The 19,773-nt window shown below is 36.1% G+C and overlaps 2 protein-coding genes across 3 annotated transcripts; both read right to left on the bottom strand.

Annotated features, from left to right (window-relative positions):
* Window positions 1-63: 63 nt before the first annotated feature.
* On the bottom strand, window positions 64-12,174 carry LOC18034260 (serine/threonine-protein kinase ATR). 2 transcript variants are annotated; one of them, XM_024179607.1, is made up of 15 exons: window positions 11,900-12,174; window positions 11,352-11,496; window positions 10,828-10,940; window positions 10,352-10,686; window positions 10,077-10,201; window positions 9,665-9,809; window positions 8,982-9,557; window positions 8,833-8,908; window positions 7,908-8,220; window positions 6,412-7,668; window positions 2,765-6,098; window positions 2,070-2,639; window positions 939-1,562; window positions 593-787; window positions 64-411 (listed from the first exon to the last, which is right to left on the bottom strand). In XM_024179607.1, the coding sequence occupies exons 1-15, from the start codon at window positions 12,060-12,062 to the stop codon at window positions 244-246; spliced, it is 8,139 nt and encodes a 2,712-aa protein (XP_024035375.1). In that variant the 5' UTR covers window positions 12,063-12,174; the 3' UTR covers window positions 64-243. The 2 variants fall into 2 exon arrangements, with proteins under 2 accessions (XP_024035375.1, XP_024035376.1); XM_024179608.1 differs by lacking the exons at window positions 9,665-9,809; window positions 10,077-10,201; window positions 10,352-10,686; ... (1 more) ...; window positions 11,352-11,496; window positions 11,900-12,174 and having other exon boundaries at window positions 9,013-9,121.
* A 3,340-nt stretch (window positions 12,175-15,514) lies between these two features.
* LOC18034087 (mechanosensitive ion channel protein 6) lies at window positions 15,515-19,394 on the bottom strand. Its single transcript, XM_024179284.1, has 5 exons — window positions 17,417-19,394; window positions 17,200-17,323; window positions 16,573-16,866; window positions 15,967-16,169; window positions 15,515-15,812 (listed from the first exon to the last, which is right to left on the bottom strand). The coding sequence occupies exons 1-5, from the start codon at window positions 19,312-19,314 to the stop codon at window positions 15,515-15,517; spliced, it is 2,817 nt and encodes a 938-aa protein (XP_024035052.1). The 5' UTR covers window positions 19,315-19,394.
* Between the last annotated feature and the right edge of the window lie 379 nt (window positions 19,395-19,773).

The raw sequence follows: 19,773 nt of genomic DNA, 5'->3' as shown, positions 1-19,773 counted from the left end.
TAAGCTATATATATATATATATATATATATATATATATATATATATATATATTGCAACGCAAAGGTCTATATACATCATTGAAGAACTACCAACTTGCTCGACTGTCACAGCAACTACTTCTTGCTCTCGCTCAGCTAGACTCTCAACAAGAACTCTGTAACGATTAAAAAAGATTTACAAACTGATACAAGAAACCTTGCCCAAAAATGATGCAGTGAAAAGCTCTCTCAATTAATAGACTCTTAAAACCATGGCATCCACCATATATACATCTTCCCCAGATTTTTGTGAGAGACTGCTTCAGCAATTAGGCGACGAGCCTGACCTTCTACAGCCAAAGGCAAAGATGGTGCTGCTCCAACCCCAACAACTGACCCCTGCAACCTAGCCTCAATATTACTGATGGCCCGCTGCAAATATCAGAATACATGCTTCAATGATTAGTTCTTAAAAATGACAACTGCACCTTCTGTTTCTGGTATGATCAGAAAACAATTGACAACATAGTTTGCTTGGAAATTAAAAAAAAAAATGGTGAAGCAGTAATTCTTTACAATTAAAAGATTAAGGAAAACACTAAAGACAACATACCTGTGCATGAGGGTTCTCAACTTCTACCCCACTGGACTTGTGAGATTTTGTCCACTCTACAAGAGGGTCATGAATAAAAGTTTCAAGAACACTCATCAAAGTCTCCCTGTGAGTTCTTAGAACTGAAAGCGTGATTTCACAAACTCTCAAAAATGTACCCTCATATCCAGTGATGCCCAAGCCATCGATCATGTTCTATGTGTTCCATCAAAGAGTATTCACAAGAATAAAATGATGAAGGTTGAGGAACAAGGCAAACATAAATTAGAATTTTCTTCAAAGGGAAAAAGAGGGGAGAAAGGATGACAATAAAATGCATAGCGCATAACCCATATGATTTTCTTACCTGGGTTAGCCTGAACGGCACCAGCTCAGGCTTCTCCAACAGCAAACCTTTATCAAATAAGCAACTGAAATCAACATGAACACAGTCCCCTGTGGTAGAATCAAAGAGAATATTTTCCCCATGTCTATCACCAAGCCCCACAATATGCCCAACCATTGACCAAACTGCAGTAGTGTGGGCATAGGCAACCCGAGCCCTGAACCATGCAGCAGGCTCTGAAAATGTCGTCAAGAACCATTTGTGGAATACCGGGGGAAACATTGGAAGGATCTTGGTCTTCAACATCTCATCTTCAGGTATTTTACCTTGGAATTGATCATAAATTCGTTTAATTTGGGGATTGGTCTTCTGTCTATCAAATTTGCCGCAGGATATATAGATGTCTTGAAGTATATTCCGGAGTCCACGAGTATGGGGCACCCACTCCACCATACCACAATCTTCTGTTAGAGGGATAACGGCAAAAGTACGAATATAGAGCTTCCTACGACGGCTTTCAGGGTATTTGGACAACAAACGATTTATCATTGCAGTAAATTCCATCATACGGGAATCTTTCCTCAGATCATCCTTTGGCTTGCAGAGGAAAGGGCGCTTAATGCCATCACTGCCCAATAGAACAATCTGAAAATAGGAAACATGCAAATATTCTCAAAAAGATGATGTGTCCATTCACATCACATCACATTTTATGAACAAAGTGAATTTAAATGCAGGATCCCCAGGTATATTTTAAGTCCTTCTGATTTGCATGAAATAAAGAAGAATAGGCAAACCTTCCCAATACATTTTGCACCAGATGAATCGGTAATATCATTTTGAATGGGTTAAACCAATCATTATCAGAGGAAAGAGCTAACCTATTTACTTTCGTTTTTATTCTTCAAGAAACCTAATCAAAGCTATGTAGCTCAGAATATGAAGCCTTCTCAAACTCCTGCTGAGCTAGCCCAAAAGCCCAAGTCAGGTCATAGTATCAACACAATGTGTTGAGAAAAACAAGCCAAGGTCTAAGGACTCTTATTCTGTAACAGCTTTTTTCAACCTTCCCTCGGGAAGGACGGTAAGAGGAATAGCCTATCAACATTAGAACAAATGTATTTTTGAAACCAAAACATTTTAGGAACGTACTTTCTTAGGTCGCTGAAGAGATGAAAGAATCTCGGCTTCATCAGCTATTCCTGATATTGTAGGAAGATCTGATGCAGAAAAGATATCAGATGACGGGGATTCAGTGAGATTAGCATCCTGTGGTGGGAGAGTAACAGTAAGAGATTGTTGAATTGGCATGATTATTCCCAACGGCATCATCCTTTTCAAGGCACTGAATTCCGTTGAGATGTTAATTGTCCTTGATTTTGATTGGCCTGCATGGAAGCACAATTTGATCAAATGATCAATCAAGCTAGTGAACTGGCCAAACAGATTGTTAGCACTATTTCCATGGGCGGACCCCTTTTTAGCAGCTTGTATGATTTCTGCAGCAGCCTCTCGCCTTGAAGGAATCGTGGATTTTGAAACTGCTGCCATAATCCACAAGCCTTGTTGTGGGTACTGTCGGAGAACCGAAGTAATGATGTGTTTAACTAATCGAACAATTTCTTCATTCTGGTGGCAAATTCTTGAAACCAACTGAGGCAACACTGTTAACCACTGATATGCGGGCAAATCCTTCAAACAGCCCCTCATAATACTCATGACCTGCCAGAGAAGAAAGAGAAAACAGTAATAATCATTACAGATATAGGAAAAAAAAATAAGTGCCATCGGTCAAAATTAGTACGCAATGTAAAACTTCATTACATATCTTTAAATATTATAAGTACCTTCCCATTGACATTTTTCAAATCTTTGTTAGAGGATGAGCCAGCTCTTTGACAAATGCTTCCAAAGTCGAACCAGAGGGTTAACAACCTTGGAAGAGCTTGAAAGAGATTCTTGTGGCCCCTATGTAGCCCCTTTGCATAGAATAATAGAACATCAGGTACATAAAACCACCAACGCTTCTCAGAGGGACCTATTTCGGAATTTTCTTCTTGTCGTTTCCTGGCATCAACAAGCACATCATCACAATACTTAGCCATATAGAAGTATCCTTTCTCCCACATCGGCTGCAGTTCTCTCACCCTCGAATAAAGAGTAATCACATCTTCCTTCTGCTTCTGTCCAGTGTAATGGATCCACCTAGAATAAAGGAGAAGGGTCTTTGCAATGTCACGTTTCTCATTCAAAGTTTGAGTATTGGAAAGTACAGGTAGAGGGTTAAGTGGAACAAGAGAAAGGCTAGTAATTGATGATATTGCTGTAGACCCTACAACCTCAACTGGCTTATTCAGGAGATTTTGTTGTAGCTCTGCAATGGCACCATCGGATCTTCTGGTACTCCAAAGAAGCTTAGCCTTTTCCATGTGAACATTAGGCGCACCAGAAGCCTGGGCCTCAAGAATTGCTCTGGTTGCAGTCTCATAATGGCCGGCCAAGCGACAAAGCTTTGCATATTGAAGCCAGCAATTCCCAACTTCAGCACCAAGACCACTGGCACCAAATACCATTCTCCGGAAAGCCAAAAGTGGCTCTCTTGCCCACAATGATGGTTGAGTATATTTGAGCCTATTTTCCCAGTTAGCCATTAATTTTGAGAATTTCAGATCACTTGGAAGAAATGATTTCTCCAAGAAAGAGTCATTAACTAGAATAGCATGGAAGTCCTCCAGCTCCTGTAGTAAGTGAAGTTTGACGATGAATGGATAAGCCCGTGTATAGGAATCCATGCCTGCAGCAGCTAGAGGAGCAATCAGAACTTGTTTCGACACTCCAATTTTATCAGAAACAGAGAAATGATCCTTCTTCATCATTGCCTGCAGAATCTTTGCAACATCCATGTCAAAGGAAGCGTTACTCTCAGAGCTGCTACAAAGTAAACCCTCTTCATCAGCCCCACTAAGGTACTCATCCATCAAGTCCCACCTTCCAAGCCTCCATGCTGCTTGCACACCTTGCATGCACCATGTTTTTTTGTACTGTGGTATCCTAGAAATCAGACCGTCCACATGAGTTACCATGGCCTGAAGATGGCACATGTTCAGTAAGCAATTGAGGACATCCGAATGCCTCTGAACTGAAGTAGGCTCCATTTGCAAGGCCTGTTCACAGGAAGTAAAAACTTCAGCCCAGTTTCCTGATTTCTTGTTTGATAAGAGCTCATCTTGTAAACTTAATGATTTATGTAAACGTGCCAATCCAGAAAGACCATCAGGCTCATCCAAAAAGCTGTATATTTCCATCAGAAATGATACATCTTCATCCTCAAAGGTGCCACTCTTTTCAGCTGCAGGGTTGAAGGAACCTGACTTTTCACGCACATGAGACTCAAAGTACATTAAAGACCTTGCATAGGCTTGACACCTGAAGGAAGCTCTAGCGAGGGTAACTTTTGGAATAGCAGATAAAAGCCCTGAAACATATTGACATTGAGTAAGGAGTTGATCTTGATGCATTGAAGAAGCTGGATGCTTCGACTTGGATCCCTGTTGCTTCGAAGTTAAAGATTCTGAAAGAGCTAATTCTTGTTTAACATCATCCACCCACTGCCCAAGATTATCGAGAAGAGTAAAGATAGCTTGAATGCAAACTTCACTTTGGCCGCTGATGCCATGCACTGAAGCCCCACTGTGGTCTGAAGCTGCAGCATCAAGAACAGAGAGGATTTCTTGCGCAATGCCTAGACGTGCCTCCTCAGTGCCGTGACAGACAGCATTAAGAACTAAATATGGAAGCAGATATATTGCTGTTTGCATATCATGACGCACTATACCTCTGCAAGCATTAAAAATGCTTGCCCGGGATCCAGTAGCATGCACAGTCAGTTTTCTGATCCAATAATATATCCACCTTCTGAATGACATAGAAGGCAGGTAAATTGGGCCAGTAGATACAGAATCAGACCCACTTGGAAGCTGAAATCTAGAGGTCAAACAAGGGGCAATTATCTCTTTAACATAAATAGAGAATCGATCCCAGAACTTTCGACCCCTCATATTCATCTCATGGATATTATCAGAACCCATCGTCCCAGATGCAACAACCGTCAGATGTTCTTTATCCTTCAGCACCTGCAAAATAGAAGCAGGAACATTCTCATCAAGTGATGCCTCACAACCTGCAATCTTTAGCAGTTCCTGAATAGCCAATGCAGCTGAATCTTGAATAATGGTATCAGGTGCAGCTCTAAAAGCTCTAGCCAGATGTTTGTCAATCAACTCGAAAATAAGGTCATCATCTGAACACTCAATTTTAAAGCGCTGGCATGAAAAACCCTTCACTTTGGCAGGATCAACTGCACCCAATGCTCCAAGGCAATCAGCACAGACCAACTTTAGCTTCTGACCAACTACAGTTCTTGATTCTTCAGCACATCCTCTGAGTAAGGATGAGATCAAAGTGCTTAAAACATCCAAGTCTGAACAAGCTTCACCATTGATTAAGGCAGTAACATCCTCGCTTTTAAGTTTCAGCAACTTGCTCAACTCACATACTACCATGTACCTTACATTCAGATTCTCATGATTCAGACCATCAACAGCAGCTAGCAATTGATCTTTCAAAGTCATTGGCCCGCGCGCTTCTTGGATGGCTTTGTTCACTTCTGTCAGTGCAGCAATACTTGGCAAAAGAGGGAACTCATGAATATGCTGCTTCAAGATAGCCCTGTTCTTTAGGACAAGATCTTCTAGAATTTTCACCACTTTATTCAAAAGCACAGATGGATTGTCTTTATCTCTCTCCAAGAAGGGTATAAGAGCAGCAAAAACTTGAGAAATTACATGTTTAGTACTGGATGGAGACACTCTTGACAGTTGCTCAATGAAGAAATGCAAGACAGATAGACCCTCACACTGAAGAGATTCTTTATTAATGGCATGCATGAGAAGAACCAGTATTTTCGGCACATAAGTAGTAAGGTGTGAGCCTATCATTTCGATCAGTATCTCAATACGTTTCAAAGCTTGTTTCTGCAGTGACAAATCCTCAGCATGGAGCATTTTCCTGTCAATACTGTTAAGGAGACCAACAAAATGATTCCTCAAAAAGCCTGGAAGATCTTCATTACCAGTCAGAACTGTAGAAACTTTTCTAATCACCCGCGGTACTCGGTTTAACCTGGAAATGGAAGGCATATCAGTCACAGAAACTGGCAGAGTGATTAATATTTTCTAGGTGCTTTCCAGTGTTATGCAATTACAGTTATATAATCCCAGTTAAAGATATTCATAACACGAATCAGTATCCAGAAGCTTGTCAGTCGATGGAAATGTATCTTTGTGCATTGGTAGCTAAGGGAAAAGGAGGCTTTTGCTTCTAAAGGAAAAGGAAATAGTCAACAGATGGCTAAAGAAGGATTCCAATGTAACCAAGTTCTTAGTACAATATAATTTAATGTAGTATCACTGTTAACAGGAGTAGAACTTTATACCTTTCGTTTATCTCATCTGAATCACCACCATCAACAAAACATATAAGTTCATCCAAGAGAGCAGGTAATGCGGCTGCAAAGATTTCTTGGTTGTCAGAACCAGTCTGTATGCAGTAAAATTCCAAAGCTGACAGTAATCTTCGCTCATCAGCTTGATGGAGAGCAAAAGCAAGCACTTTTGGTATCCAGGTTACAATCAGTGGCACCATGTCAGTGTTCAAACACTTGGCCAACTCATTTATGATGTTAACTGCTTGATCATTATCCTGCTGAGACACTACAAGCTTTGGAAGAACAGCTGGAATCATTTTCTTGACAAGTTCTTCAGTTTCAACACCAAAAGCAGCCTCAGCAAACTCTCTAACCATGATTGGTCGGCTTGCAAGCCTCACTGATAGATAATCAAACAGCTCATTGCATATAAGAACAGCTTTTGAAACTAATAATTCACATCCTCCTTTAAGATGAAAGAAGCAGGATTTGCGTATTAACCTCGATGCGTTCATTCTCACTGTCACATGAGGATTATCAAGCTGCTCAACCAACAAAATCAGCAAAAACAAAAAGTGCTGACTGTGAACATCAACTGCCATCATAAGTTCAGCTGTAGATTCCAGAAGAGTTTCTAAGATCAGGGGGTCGTCAGCCGCTGTGAAAGCAAGTTTTATTACATCCAACAACTTTAGTTCGTTACTTCTACTTGATGCATTCTCGTCCAAAAATAAGCTACTCAAAACAGTATCCTGAAGGAAGTAACCAATCTGAGTGCAGAATGCATCTCTTATAGCCTTCCTTTTGTTTAGCAGAAGAAATTCAATGCATTTAATCCATTCAGATCTCGTTTTCAGCAGAACATCTCTGGTCCCATGTACAAGTATACGACGGATAACCCTCACACAGGAAAGTTGAACTTCTTCTGAAGACTCATCATATAGAAATTCAAAATATATATTCAATAGAAAACTGAAGTCAGAGTGGAAGTTGAGGTCCTTGCTCTGCACATCAGATGGATTAACAATTTTTGATGATAGTTCTTGATTGTGCACAACATTTGTGTCACATTTAGAACACCAGAAATTTTCTAGTAAATAATCTACTGTCTGACTCAGAATATCATCTTCAACATTCAATAATAGTTTGCAGGCATTTTTATCCCAATCCACAATACTGCTGCAAGTTCCAGAAAGACATGACAAAAACCCAAAAGAAATGGGAAAAACTCTCTTAACTTTTTCACATTCATCCTTCCCCAAAGATCTGCAAATGTGAAGCATGAAAACATAGAATCATACATAATAATCAAGTTAAATCCAGGTATTCGTAAACTTATGAATAAAAAATGATGACAATAAACCCAATTTTCATCAGTGTACTTTGTTGATTGGAAAAAGCGGGAGGGAGGGAGGGAGGGAGGGACGAAGGGGGAGGGTTTTAAAAATTTAAGCATGCAAGAAGCAAAAAATCAAAGGAACAAACATATTTCAATACTCTCTTACTCCAGTCTCTTGAAGACATTTGTGAGAACACCAAGTCCTGACCACATGACAATCACTGGTAAAGAAATAACAGCTTCAGCTCTGACTTCATCAAATTCATCACGAAGAGCCAAATCCAAGATTTCAGAATCACTTTCAGTCATGCTTTGACCAAGCTTGGAGAAAACTTGAAGAGCAGCACATTTTGCTTTCCTTGGAGGATGAGGTTCAGTAACTACAACATGATGGGTCCATGGAAGCTTTAGCACAACATTTAGAAGATCTGAACCGTAACCTTTATTTTTGAAAAGTTCAATCTCCATGAAAGAGGGACCTGCTCAAGAGGATGTGGTAGCCAGAAGCGAAATTACATGATATCAGCACATATTGTAGAGCCAACAGCCACACTCCAAAACAATAACTCTTAGAACCTAAAAAAGACAATGCATAATGTCTCAACAGGGGTCGACAATGCCTTTTTTTAAAAAGCTATAGGACCAATCATACCTTAAACTTGTCTTGTTTACTACAAAAATTCATAAAGAAATACTGAATTAGACAAAAATTAGAATTGTGCAGTATGTTGAGTTAGAAAATGAAATATAATAATTCTTGGTTAACAGGAAAGCAATTAGTTCAGCTACGACATCCCCCGTACTTAATTTTGCAGTAAAAATCTAGTCTGAGAGAATCAAGATTATTGCAAAAGAAGGCCTGAATATTGTGCTCAATTATGAGTACTTACACTACTCAAGTATGCAATGAATTGAGGATAAACGAGCTTTCATAGTCAGCAAATGTGTCAGAAAATAGTTGCAGTAAAAATTTAAACAATCCACTTTCCTTCAGAACTTATAAACTATCCTCAGGCAGCAAGCAATTTTCTCAGCAAAAGCTGTCAGAATAAATACAAAATAAAGCCTTGAGAAAATTTCTGTTTCCTTACCATGCAAAAGCAAGATGCGGTGAATTCCTTCCAGGTAGATGGAAATATCAACAGTAATTGGACATCCTTGCTTTGCCTACATGACGGAGAACCTAATTCACGATAGGGAAATATACGGTAGTATGAAAAATTGACAAGTTCAAGCATACCAGCTCACAAATCCATGGGATCCATGCATACATCTGCTGAAAGATACGGCATGATAAATTGGTCTGAGGATATCTGGAGAAGGCAATGCAAAGCATGCTAAGAGCTGTCAGTGCAACATTGGGTTTTAGAGAACCTGGTTTAACAGAGGGAGAGTCTAAAAGTTCAACAAATGAACGGAGCGCTTCACGCATATAATCTGCAAATTCTTCTTCTTTTTCACATCTAAAGATATGAGTAGGCTTAGGCTCCACTAGAACAGCATCAGAAAGCATATTTTCCTCATCTACCCTTGGACGCTTGATTTTTAAAATATTTACATCATTGATATGCCTCTTTTCTCCTACACTCCAGTTTTCATTTGCACTATAACCCGATGTTGATAATTCTAGACCAACATCATTTGTTAACCTCCCTCCAACACGATCAGGACCAAGAATAGCAAGAGCTACTCGAAAACAATCAATCAATGGAAAGCAAGGTTCTGATAAACATAGTATCTGTACAAGAGATTCAGGCTTCCATATATGAGTAGGGCAAGTTTTGGCAATCCGTTTGTATACAGTGCACAATGAAACCTGACAAACACATCCATTTACACAATAAGCTAGCACAGAAGAATCAACAAATGCCAAACAAGAATGTTCAAGCCTTGCAAAGAATAAGTGAGATGAAAAAAATCAACCTTAAGTTCCTGGCTCTTGGTTCTTGACATTGACCGAGGAAAAGTATTTACTAAAGCTGCAGCTGTCTGCTTTACAACAACATCAGGACAAGTAGAGTGTAATGTCTCAAGGCAAGCACCCATGGAGGAATCATAAGCCACATTCCTAAAATGTAAGCCCAGTATAATGTAGTAACAAACGGGAAAGTCAAGAAAACAGTTTGAAAGACTTCATTGTCAGTTTCTGTGTATCAGAGAGAGTAAGTAGTACCTTTTATAAATTTATTTGCTTTACTGATGAATTAGGAAATTAAATATGCAATCAGCACAAGAAGAGCAGAAATTTGATGATTTTGGTATTCCACAGTTTAAGGTTACTAACAAGAAATTTAACAATAAACAAGGGTATGTTCCAAACATCCAAAACACATACCTGAATACAGGAATTCCCTCTTGGTCCTCACTCAATATGGTGGATATTGACTGAATAAAATTCTCATGAGGAATGATGTCAAAGCTTATCACTGATCCAATGATGCATGCAAAGTCGAAACATGCCTTCCGAAAAATTTTCAATTGTTAGACAAACTTAACAAAAGGATACCACAAATCATGTAAATTAACCAAAAGAAACCACATTCTTTTAAATTGCTCATATGACGAATAAATAATCTATCATCATAAACTTGAAGCAATAATTTTACCCACCATATGCAAGTCAGCATCCCCATAACATAAGAGAGAACATGCAGCTGACACAAATGACACATTGATAAGACCTTCCACATATAGAGTTCCTTCAGTCAAGCATTTACTAATGAGCCTGATCATCCAAGTTGCAAAAGGTTGCCACCTCCTTTTGCCCAAAAGGTTGACCAAGATACCAAAGCCATTATTTGGTTTGCTACTTGCTGGGAGATCACAAAGACAAGTGGAATCACCAGAAACTTCACAAAAAGAATCATGAAAGCACTTTAAAGTCAATCCAATTGGCTCTATAAGGCTTGAACTGTCAACATCGAGAGAAGCAATGTACAAAATATCTGTATAAAGACAAAGGCATGTTAGCTTTCTTTAATGATTTTACCACACGTATGACATATGACGAGGGATAAATAAGGCATTGTAGAGATGAAGAGGTCATTGCACAAAAGCTTTTCCATTCTTTTAATACAGTGCCTTACCTTCAATGGCCAACATGGCATCAATGAAGAATAGACGATATGCATCAAGTGCTCCAGTGCGAAGCAAAGATAAAAGGAATCCAACTGTTTCAAAAATTACTCCATGTCGAGAACTGAAAAATAGCACAAATGTATAGCAGTTAAAATAGAAACTTCAACATCAAACAGAAAACTAAACAAGGCAGGAATTTAACGGTCATCATGACTGCCTGCACCCTCTGAATCCAACTCCCATGTTGAGATTGAAATCCTCTCATATTCGTCAGAAGGGAAGTGAAGATGTAGAAATAAATACCTAGAAAAAGTCAAAAGTCGAACAAGCTCTAAAACCCAAATTATGCAAAAGCTCTCAACATTAGCATTTCCACTGGTATTTATTTCAGAATTCGAAACCATCTAAGTTGTCAGAACATAGTATTCATTTCTTCTTTTTCCTTTCTATTCATGTGACCACATGGCATTATTATTATCTAGAACAAATACTATCAGGAAAATTCAAAAAACAAAATAATAATATAACTAACCGAAATGCAGGTTCTGCAAAGAAGGGTAAAATTCGACCAATCACGGGTAGAATGGCGCCAGCTTTCCCATTGTAAAATACTCCAGGAAAATTCCTTGCCGTTTGAGAAATGAGCTTCAATATAGCTATGACCTCTCTCTCACTGGCTGCAACATATCAGAATCCAACCAAAATTAGCCACAATCAATTTCTTTTTTTTTTTCCACAACCAAATTGATAAGTGTTTGCTAGGGAGAACTTCTGACATCATTTTCAAATAATCAGAATATTTTTGTGTATAGATTTTGTAGCGTCCGACTGTTTTTCTAAGAAGCTCTTGATAAGCACATTTGGGAAAAACGCAGATTCAAGCAAGAAGAAAGTTCAAAGAAAGTTCTTGTAAAAGCACATGCAGAGCGCAATTAAAAGCCCCAGACGAAGCATTATCTAGTATCAAAAAATAAGCATTAACTAACTATTATAATGAAAATAAAAAATAAAAAATAGTTTTAAAGAAAAATAAAAAATAGTTTTAAAGAAAAATAAAAGAAAGAAAGAAAGAAAGAGTACCGGAGGAAGAAGGAACGACGTAGGAGTGAAGAAGATTGGGGAGAACATCGCGGAATCGGGAGACCAAAGCGTCGTCGTTTTGGCTACGGCTCGTTGGCGTCGATGAAGACGCTGCTATTCGCTCTCGAAGTTCGTGCACTAGACTCGAGAGGTTCTTCGCCATTTCTTGAAGAAGAAGAAGAAGGCGTCTCCAGTACTCTTCTTCAAGCTGTCTCCTCTTTTTATTCCCTCGCAATTCGAATTGTTTTCACTTGTCGTTTCTGCCTCTGCCTCATCGTGTGTTGTAAGCTTTCCTAATTTCGCCGCGGTTTTTGCCTTTGCATATATATAATCGGAGCCAATTTTTTGTCTTCGAGAAATAATAAAAAAAAAAAAAAAGGTTAACTAGTGACTCATGTTTTAATAAATTTAAAAATAATGACATATATATTTAAAAAATGCTCCATCAAATAACAATTCTTTAACTTTTACTATTAATTCTAGGGTCAGGCTACAGTGTAATTGTGGTACCGTACCATAATTGCACCAGTCATGGATCTACTCAAATGAGTGGGATCCATTTAAATAAGTGAAAATTCAACGATTGGGTGCAACTGTGACACGGTACCATAATTGCACCACATATTTATCCTTAATTCTAAGAATAAAATTTAAACAAAAAAAGATTTATTTTAGGATTAATTACGATCATACAACACTTGTTTCGACAAAATTTCAAAATAGTTATAAATGTTATAAAAATACTTGATCAGGTAACATCCTATTAACTTTTACTGTTAATTTTAATGGACCAACAGTAAAATTAAAAAAAATAAACTTACTTTATTTATTTACTTTTTTTCATTTTCATCTCTCTCATTTTTCCTTCGTCTTCTCCAATTAATTTTCTCATTCTTTCTTCTTCTTCTTTAGTTTGTCTCCCCCCCCCCCCCCTTTCTCCTTCTTCTTCATCTTCTCCACGCCCATAGCATGATAGCAGTCGCGAGTTTGTGAGCTAAAGAAATAGTTTAATTCAATAGGGAAATTTAGAAAAAGAATAGTTTGATTTAACTAAACAAAAATATCTGTTAATTAGACTTGGATTATATACCTATATATATATATATATATAAAAGTGAGTTGGGATAAAAATATTATTTTGTGATTAATCGACTACTTCTATTAAAGTTTACAATGAAAGTTAACAAATTGCCATTTGATCAAGTATTTTTTTAAAACACGCTGCCATTTTGGAATTTGTTAAAAACAATGTCATCTGATTTTTTTTTTTCTAATACCATCTGATGTTAATTAGCCCTAAAATAAATCTTGTTTTTCTAATTTTACCCTTATCTGTTAGAATTAACGGTAAAAGTGAACATATTGTCGCCTGAGTGAGTATTTCTAAAACATGTGCTTTCATGTTAAAATTTGTCAAATCATGTGTCACCTAACTGTAATTATCCCAAAAAAATTATAGGGTTAAAAAATGAAATGGGAGAAAATTAAGGGCTCCCCATGATATTTTTACTGAAAACTATTAAGAATTATGTGGTGACAATGATCGTGGTGACGAATTTTGCATTAGAACTACCAAAAACAATAAGATGAGTTCTCTTAGGTTAAGTTTGGCACGCTGGATTGGATTGGACTAATTATTATGATTAGATTAGATTAAATTAGATTGGATTAAGTTGGATTATATTATGTGATGTATTATGTTTGGTACAATATCGGATTAGACAATGTTAAATCATAGTTAAATACAAAAAAATATTTATGAATATTTAAGAGTAATAATTAAAATTAATTTAAAAGTAATTAACAAGAGCATTAAATATGTAGTAAATTAGTTATTGGGTAGTCATGATTATAATAAACAAATATAAATTAATAAAAACTATTTAATTAATTTTTATTAGATATTTTAGATATATTTTATTTTATCAAAAAGTTTGCAAATAATGTATATATAAAATCAATTATTTACTTGTATTATTAATTTTCATGATTATTTTTAATATTACATTGGTGATTATTAAATTTAATAAAATCAATTATTATAACGAATTATTAAATAGTTAATTTTATTGGAGTAAAAGTACCAATTTAATTAGACTATAAAAGCAAAATAAAAAATAAATTGAATTAAATCATGAATAAAATAAATAAATAATTCATTAAATTTTAGGTTTAATTAATTAAATTTTAGGTTACAAGTAAAAAAATAGTGTTATTTAGGAAAGAAATATGAATAAATCTTTTTCTCTTATCCTAATCCTATCTAAACCCACTTATAAATTGGGATTGTTAATCCCATGATTTAAGGACTGAATTTAAATTTAGTCCTCCCCAATCCAATCCAAGCAAAGTATCCAAACATGGGATAAAATATTTAATCCCAAAGTTAATCCAATCCCATGCTTAATCCTAACTCCCAAACATGACCTTAAGGTCAGTTTAGTGATATTGAAGTTTTTAAATAATTATTGTTAGTTGTACTATAAAAATATTCAATTGTAAAAAGAATCGATTAAATGTTTAGTATTTTTTTTTTAAAAGTACTGTAAATTTTAATAACAATCATATGTATTTAGTAGATCTTATTATTAAATTGTTGTAAGAATATAAATAATTGAATTGGACATAATATTGATTAAATTTTATTTATATATTTTTGTAACATGAAAAATAAATATTTTATATTATTAATTTTATTTTATTTTGTTATCTCTATGTAATTGGTAATAATAATAAAAATCTCTTTAAAATTAATGATTTTATATCTCAGTTAAAAAGGATAATTTTGAATTTTTATAATATATATGAAAATACATATAGAATTATATTAAGTATAAAAATAATACTCAAAATTAGATTTGAAAAGTTACTCTAGGATGGAGTAATTTTGCCAAAAGTGATTTCTAAAACCAAAAGTGAATTTTAAAGCCAAAAGTGATTTCTAAAAAAATTTACCAAACGCTAAAATTATCTTTTAACTTTTCAAAATCACTTTTGAATCTTATAAAAGTCTCAAATGACTCCTTAATTGTGTGAATCATATCATATAATTGAATTAACGTTAAATGAGATTAAATTCATCCAATTGCTATATTTACATTATTAAAAAAAAAAAAGCATTTTACGGTATATTAAAACCAACATACAGAATATCAAGAGTAAATGACTTTATCATCGGCGGATTTTTTGGGATTAAATATTTTAAAATACCTTTACGAGTAATAAATTATGAATCTCGTCACACTTAATGAATTGTGTGAATAAAATTTTTCGAATAGAATGAAATTGTGCACTGTCCCTAAATAGCACCCATTATGTTAAAAATCACGACATGTCATGATAATTTACAACTTCAACACTGCTAATGAAAAGTCACTATCAAAATTATGTGTCATTAATTACAACCAAAATTTTGTTTGAAGATTTACTCCAATGCCTAATTTTTTTTTCACATAAATTAAGCTTGTATGAATGATCACCATCTATTTTTCAAATCAAAATTCTCATCTAAGATAATATAATACTCATCTACGATTCTCCATATTCCCTAAATAAAAAAATAAACGAAAAGAAAAGAAAAGAAAGACTTTCATAATGTTACAAAATGATAATTAATTAGCTTGTCGATGTGTTGTTGGTCCAACTAGAGGGCATTCGTTCGGAGACAATGGGAGCTGGAACTGATCGAACGTTGATGTCAAGAGGAAACAAGCGATATTGAATGTCAAGTTCTCTGAAGATTTTGACCATTTCTTCAACCAAAAGAGCTCTTCTCGTCCACCTTTCTCCCATGTCTTGGTGGTTCATCTTGTGACAAGGCCACACTGCTACTCTCAATCTTGTGAAATCCTCTACATCTTTCAGTATTATCATGGGAGCCGTACACCAATGCTCCTTCTTGCCCTCTATGTACCTACATTATTAATACAATGGCATAATTGTATAACTGTTATATTTATACAATTATTTTTTTCATATATATAATATCACAGCTCACATATCTTATAAATATTAATAATAAGGTGGGGTGGGCAAATATTAAATGTTAGTTAGTAAGCCGAACTTACCCAACAATTCTTTGTCTCATCAAAGCAATTTTTTCTGATGGAGTGGTGATATGGACGCAGAACTCAATCGCATCTCCCATATCTGGACTTTGATAAAAGTTATGGATAGGCTTTGTGGAAAGAACGCCATTCGGATAAATGATCTTCAGGTTGTCATATCTCAAAAATACTGTAGTTAGAACGTTCATCTCCTCCACTATCATCTGAAATTTATGTTACAATATGGATTTGAGCACCAAATATATATCACAAAATTGATTCAATGTACTATATAACAGAGATGTTAAATGATTCGGAGTTGGATTCAATTAATTAGTTTGATTAAGTTAATGCAATCCAAAGAATTCATTTTTACCCTGTTCGATTAATTAGCTTAATTATAAAAGCACAACAATTTAATATTTTTGACGGGCATACATTTTAATTTTACTCGACGGCTAACCATAATCACCAATCATTTACTCACTTACATTAGACAACTAGTAATTCTATTCAGCAATGGTTATGAATTACAGTCACAAACACTTCAACCCTAAACAAAACCTAAATTTAACGTAAAACTAAGATTCAACATTATTCTATATAAAATTTATCAACTGCAAGTACCTGCACTCCATCGACTTCACACCTATCACCCACATCAAATGGGTGAATAACGAATAAGAAAATGAGAGCCTCAAATATGGTCTTGCATGTATTTCCAAAAACAAAGGCAACAAGAACAAGCTGCGAGCTGAGGAACAATAGGAATTCGGTGGTGGCAATTTTAAGTATCAGAAGCCAAATGACTAATATAATTATTGCAAAAACAACATTCACTAGCTTGTGGAGCTTTTTCACTGCTGTTTTTGTGTCATTCAATGTCAAGGCAAGTGCTCTCCGTTCTCTAAATGCATTGACCTGTAAAATTTAAGTGCATGGCATTTTAGTTGTGACTACTGCCAAAGAAATAAGGAGAAATATTGTTTTTGAAAAAGATACAAAAATTATTTAAATAAAAATCATATTCTTTTCCAACCCTGTTATGAATGAAACTCAAATCTCAAACAACCTTGTATCATCCTAATAATCCTATTAATTTTTAAGTCAACTAGTAACCTAACAACTTCATTTCAGTTTTCAAGTAACTAGTGAGCACAGAATAGGTATGCTTGAAATTGAAGTGATCTGCTCCTCAAGACACAGCTACCACTGTAAGATGAAATCATTAGATATCAAGTATAAGTCGCATACCACCCAGTTCTTGAGGGAAGATTTGCTGATTCTCCCATTTTCTTTTGAACCTTCAAAGAGACTCATTGTCTTTACAGCTTCTTCTTCTTGCATAAATCGCATCAAATCCTCCAAATATATGTGCCTGTGATTTATATATATATATAAGTTTAAAAATGAACAAGTAAGATCACATATGTCATTAAAAATGCCTTGTTGAAAACTTTTAAGCACTTACTTTGAGCCATAGCGAGCAACATTCAAGAAAATCTTTCTAGCTGCAGCTTTAGCCTCATATTCACTTCTGATTTGATTAGCAGAATCATCAGCCTCAGGAGGTTGGCCAGGCAACTGCTCATCCAACGTTATCAGCGCGCCGTGTCTCACCATATTCACCAATCTCTTCATGTTCCAAGCAGAAACATTCTTCGGATTAAGCTTGTGTAAATGATCAATAGTGATCCCATCATGATCATTAGTTCCTTTCTTTGATGATGCTCGCGACAGCTTACCACTACCCTTATTATCCCTTGAACTTTTCCCTATCACTTTCCCACTCTTAGCAAATGCATATCTAAGATCAGGCGGCGAAACAGCCCCAGCATTTTGCAATTTGTTAACCTCAGTAGCTGTTTTTCTTTCCTCCTCATCATCATGCATTTGAATTTCAAGCAATGCCGGACCAGATAGTGTTTCAATTACATATTGATAAAACAACGATTCCTGGATTCTATCGAAATAAGTACTCACATGAAATGATGAAGCAAGCACTTTAATCATCAATGTTTTCACAAGCCACACTATGGTTCCAATCAAAAGACAAACTAGAATTTTAGTAATGTAACTAAGAATTGCACTTTTTGTCTCTCTTTCAACTTTACTGTCAAACAAATTATACCATGTAATCAACACAAGCCCTAGCCACAGACAATTTTGCACAGGCTTTTTGACCCCATATACAAAATACAAAAGCCTTTTCCGCAAAACAAAATTTCTCTCAATGAAAAAAACTATCAAACGAATCCCCCATCCTGAAACTAACCTACCACAAATCAAAACCAACACCATCACTTCCCATTTCCATAACTTAAGATCCCACAGACTTTTTTTCTTAATCTCATGAATTAACAAACTACACAATAAAGCAGCAACTATCAAAATCAAACTCGCCCATTCAATGAATATCAATGCACTAAACTTAGACCTTGTGAATTCCTCTGGCAAGTCTTCACCAAACACTGTCTCATCATCATCATCACCACCCATTTTCCCCAGCAACCCGGACCTTAATTGACCCGATTTGGGTATCCGCTCAATTATTTCCTCCGGCGGCGGGTCTTGCAGCCTTGATCTTGTCTTTGACCTTGTCAATGTAGCTGTCAGAGTATGTGGCCTTCTTTGAAAGGACAAATTATTAGACGTGCACCGCAAGATTTCATCTCTTTTAGATCGACCAAAGCTTGGTTCCGCTTGTATTACTTGTTCAGGCGAGTCCTTGCATCTTCTTCTCACTGATTCTTTAGCAGCAGCATCAACAACAGGGCTTGGCTCAAATGAAACCCTAATTTCTCTCGACACATCCGTGCTATGAGGCGAAGACGGGGTATTAGCGTTGTTGTTATTACAATTGTTGCTTTGTGTAAACTGTTGAAGCTCATCCATCTCTAAGTCCATGTCAAGGACAATTTCGCCAATATCTTTTTGCTTGTTCAAGAACTGACCGATCAGCTTCGAGGGCGGATCATTATAATCTTTATTATTTTCATCCTCACGTTGCGTGAATTTGATGGTTCTACGTTTGTAGTCACCGCTTCTCATATTTCTTTCACTAATTTTTTCACCATCATCTTCGTCATCGTCAGAGCAAAACTGGCAACTTGATTCTCTTATAGTAGGAGTATTATTATAAAGAAGACGATGATGACGATCATTATCCGTGCCGCCATAACCGCCGTCCATCTTGATGGTATCTTGAGCTCCAACGGCTGTGATATTTTTTTGACGTTCTTCATCTAAGAGAATGGAGGATTCTCCGCGGCTAGAGGCATTGCTGCTGCTGGTTCTTCCGGATTTTTCATGGATGTGCTTGTAAGAGCCATGGGACTTGAATGAGTTATTCAAAGACAGCAACTGCATTACTTGAGGTGTAATGCATTGAAGAAGGGAAGTGATAAATTGATGTTTGGTATCCAAGAAAATTTAAAGGAAAATGATATGAGTACTTTTGGGAAATTTAAAAGAATTATTTGATGCGTTTGTTTAATTGTGAACTTAGATGTAGGGACGGAAGTGGAGAGCTTGTAACATATCATAATTATTTGTGGCGCAACCGCAAAAGGTGAGAGATACACACGAGATAAGTGCATGGTTAGGTTTAGAAAGTTCACGACGCGATTGTAATAAAGCCTGTGCATGTTGACAAATATAACCCTAGTATTAATGATTAACTACCATAATGGCCCCGATCTAGAGCATGGGCATTAGGAAAAATAAAAGAGAGAGATTATAGCAGCTAACAAGAGATTGTGCCACCAAAATTATCTATCAGACTATCACAGAGTCTCGGCATTATCGGGATATAAAGAGGGAAAAAAA

Source organism: Citrus clementina, unplaced genomic scaffold, assembly GCF_000493195.1.
Source record: "Citrus clementina cultivar Clemenules unplaced genomic scaffold, Citrus_clementina_v1.0 scaffold_8, whole genome shotgun sequence".
Taxonomy (NCBI): Eukaryota; Viridiplantae; Streptophyta; class Magnoliopsida; order Sapindales; family Rutaceae; genus Citrus; species Citrus x clementina.
Note: the sequence above shows the minus strand (reverse complement) of the source record. Positions and strands in the feature narration are given on the sequence as shown.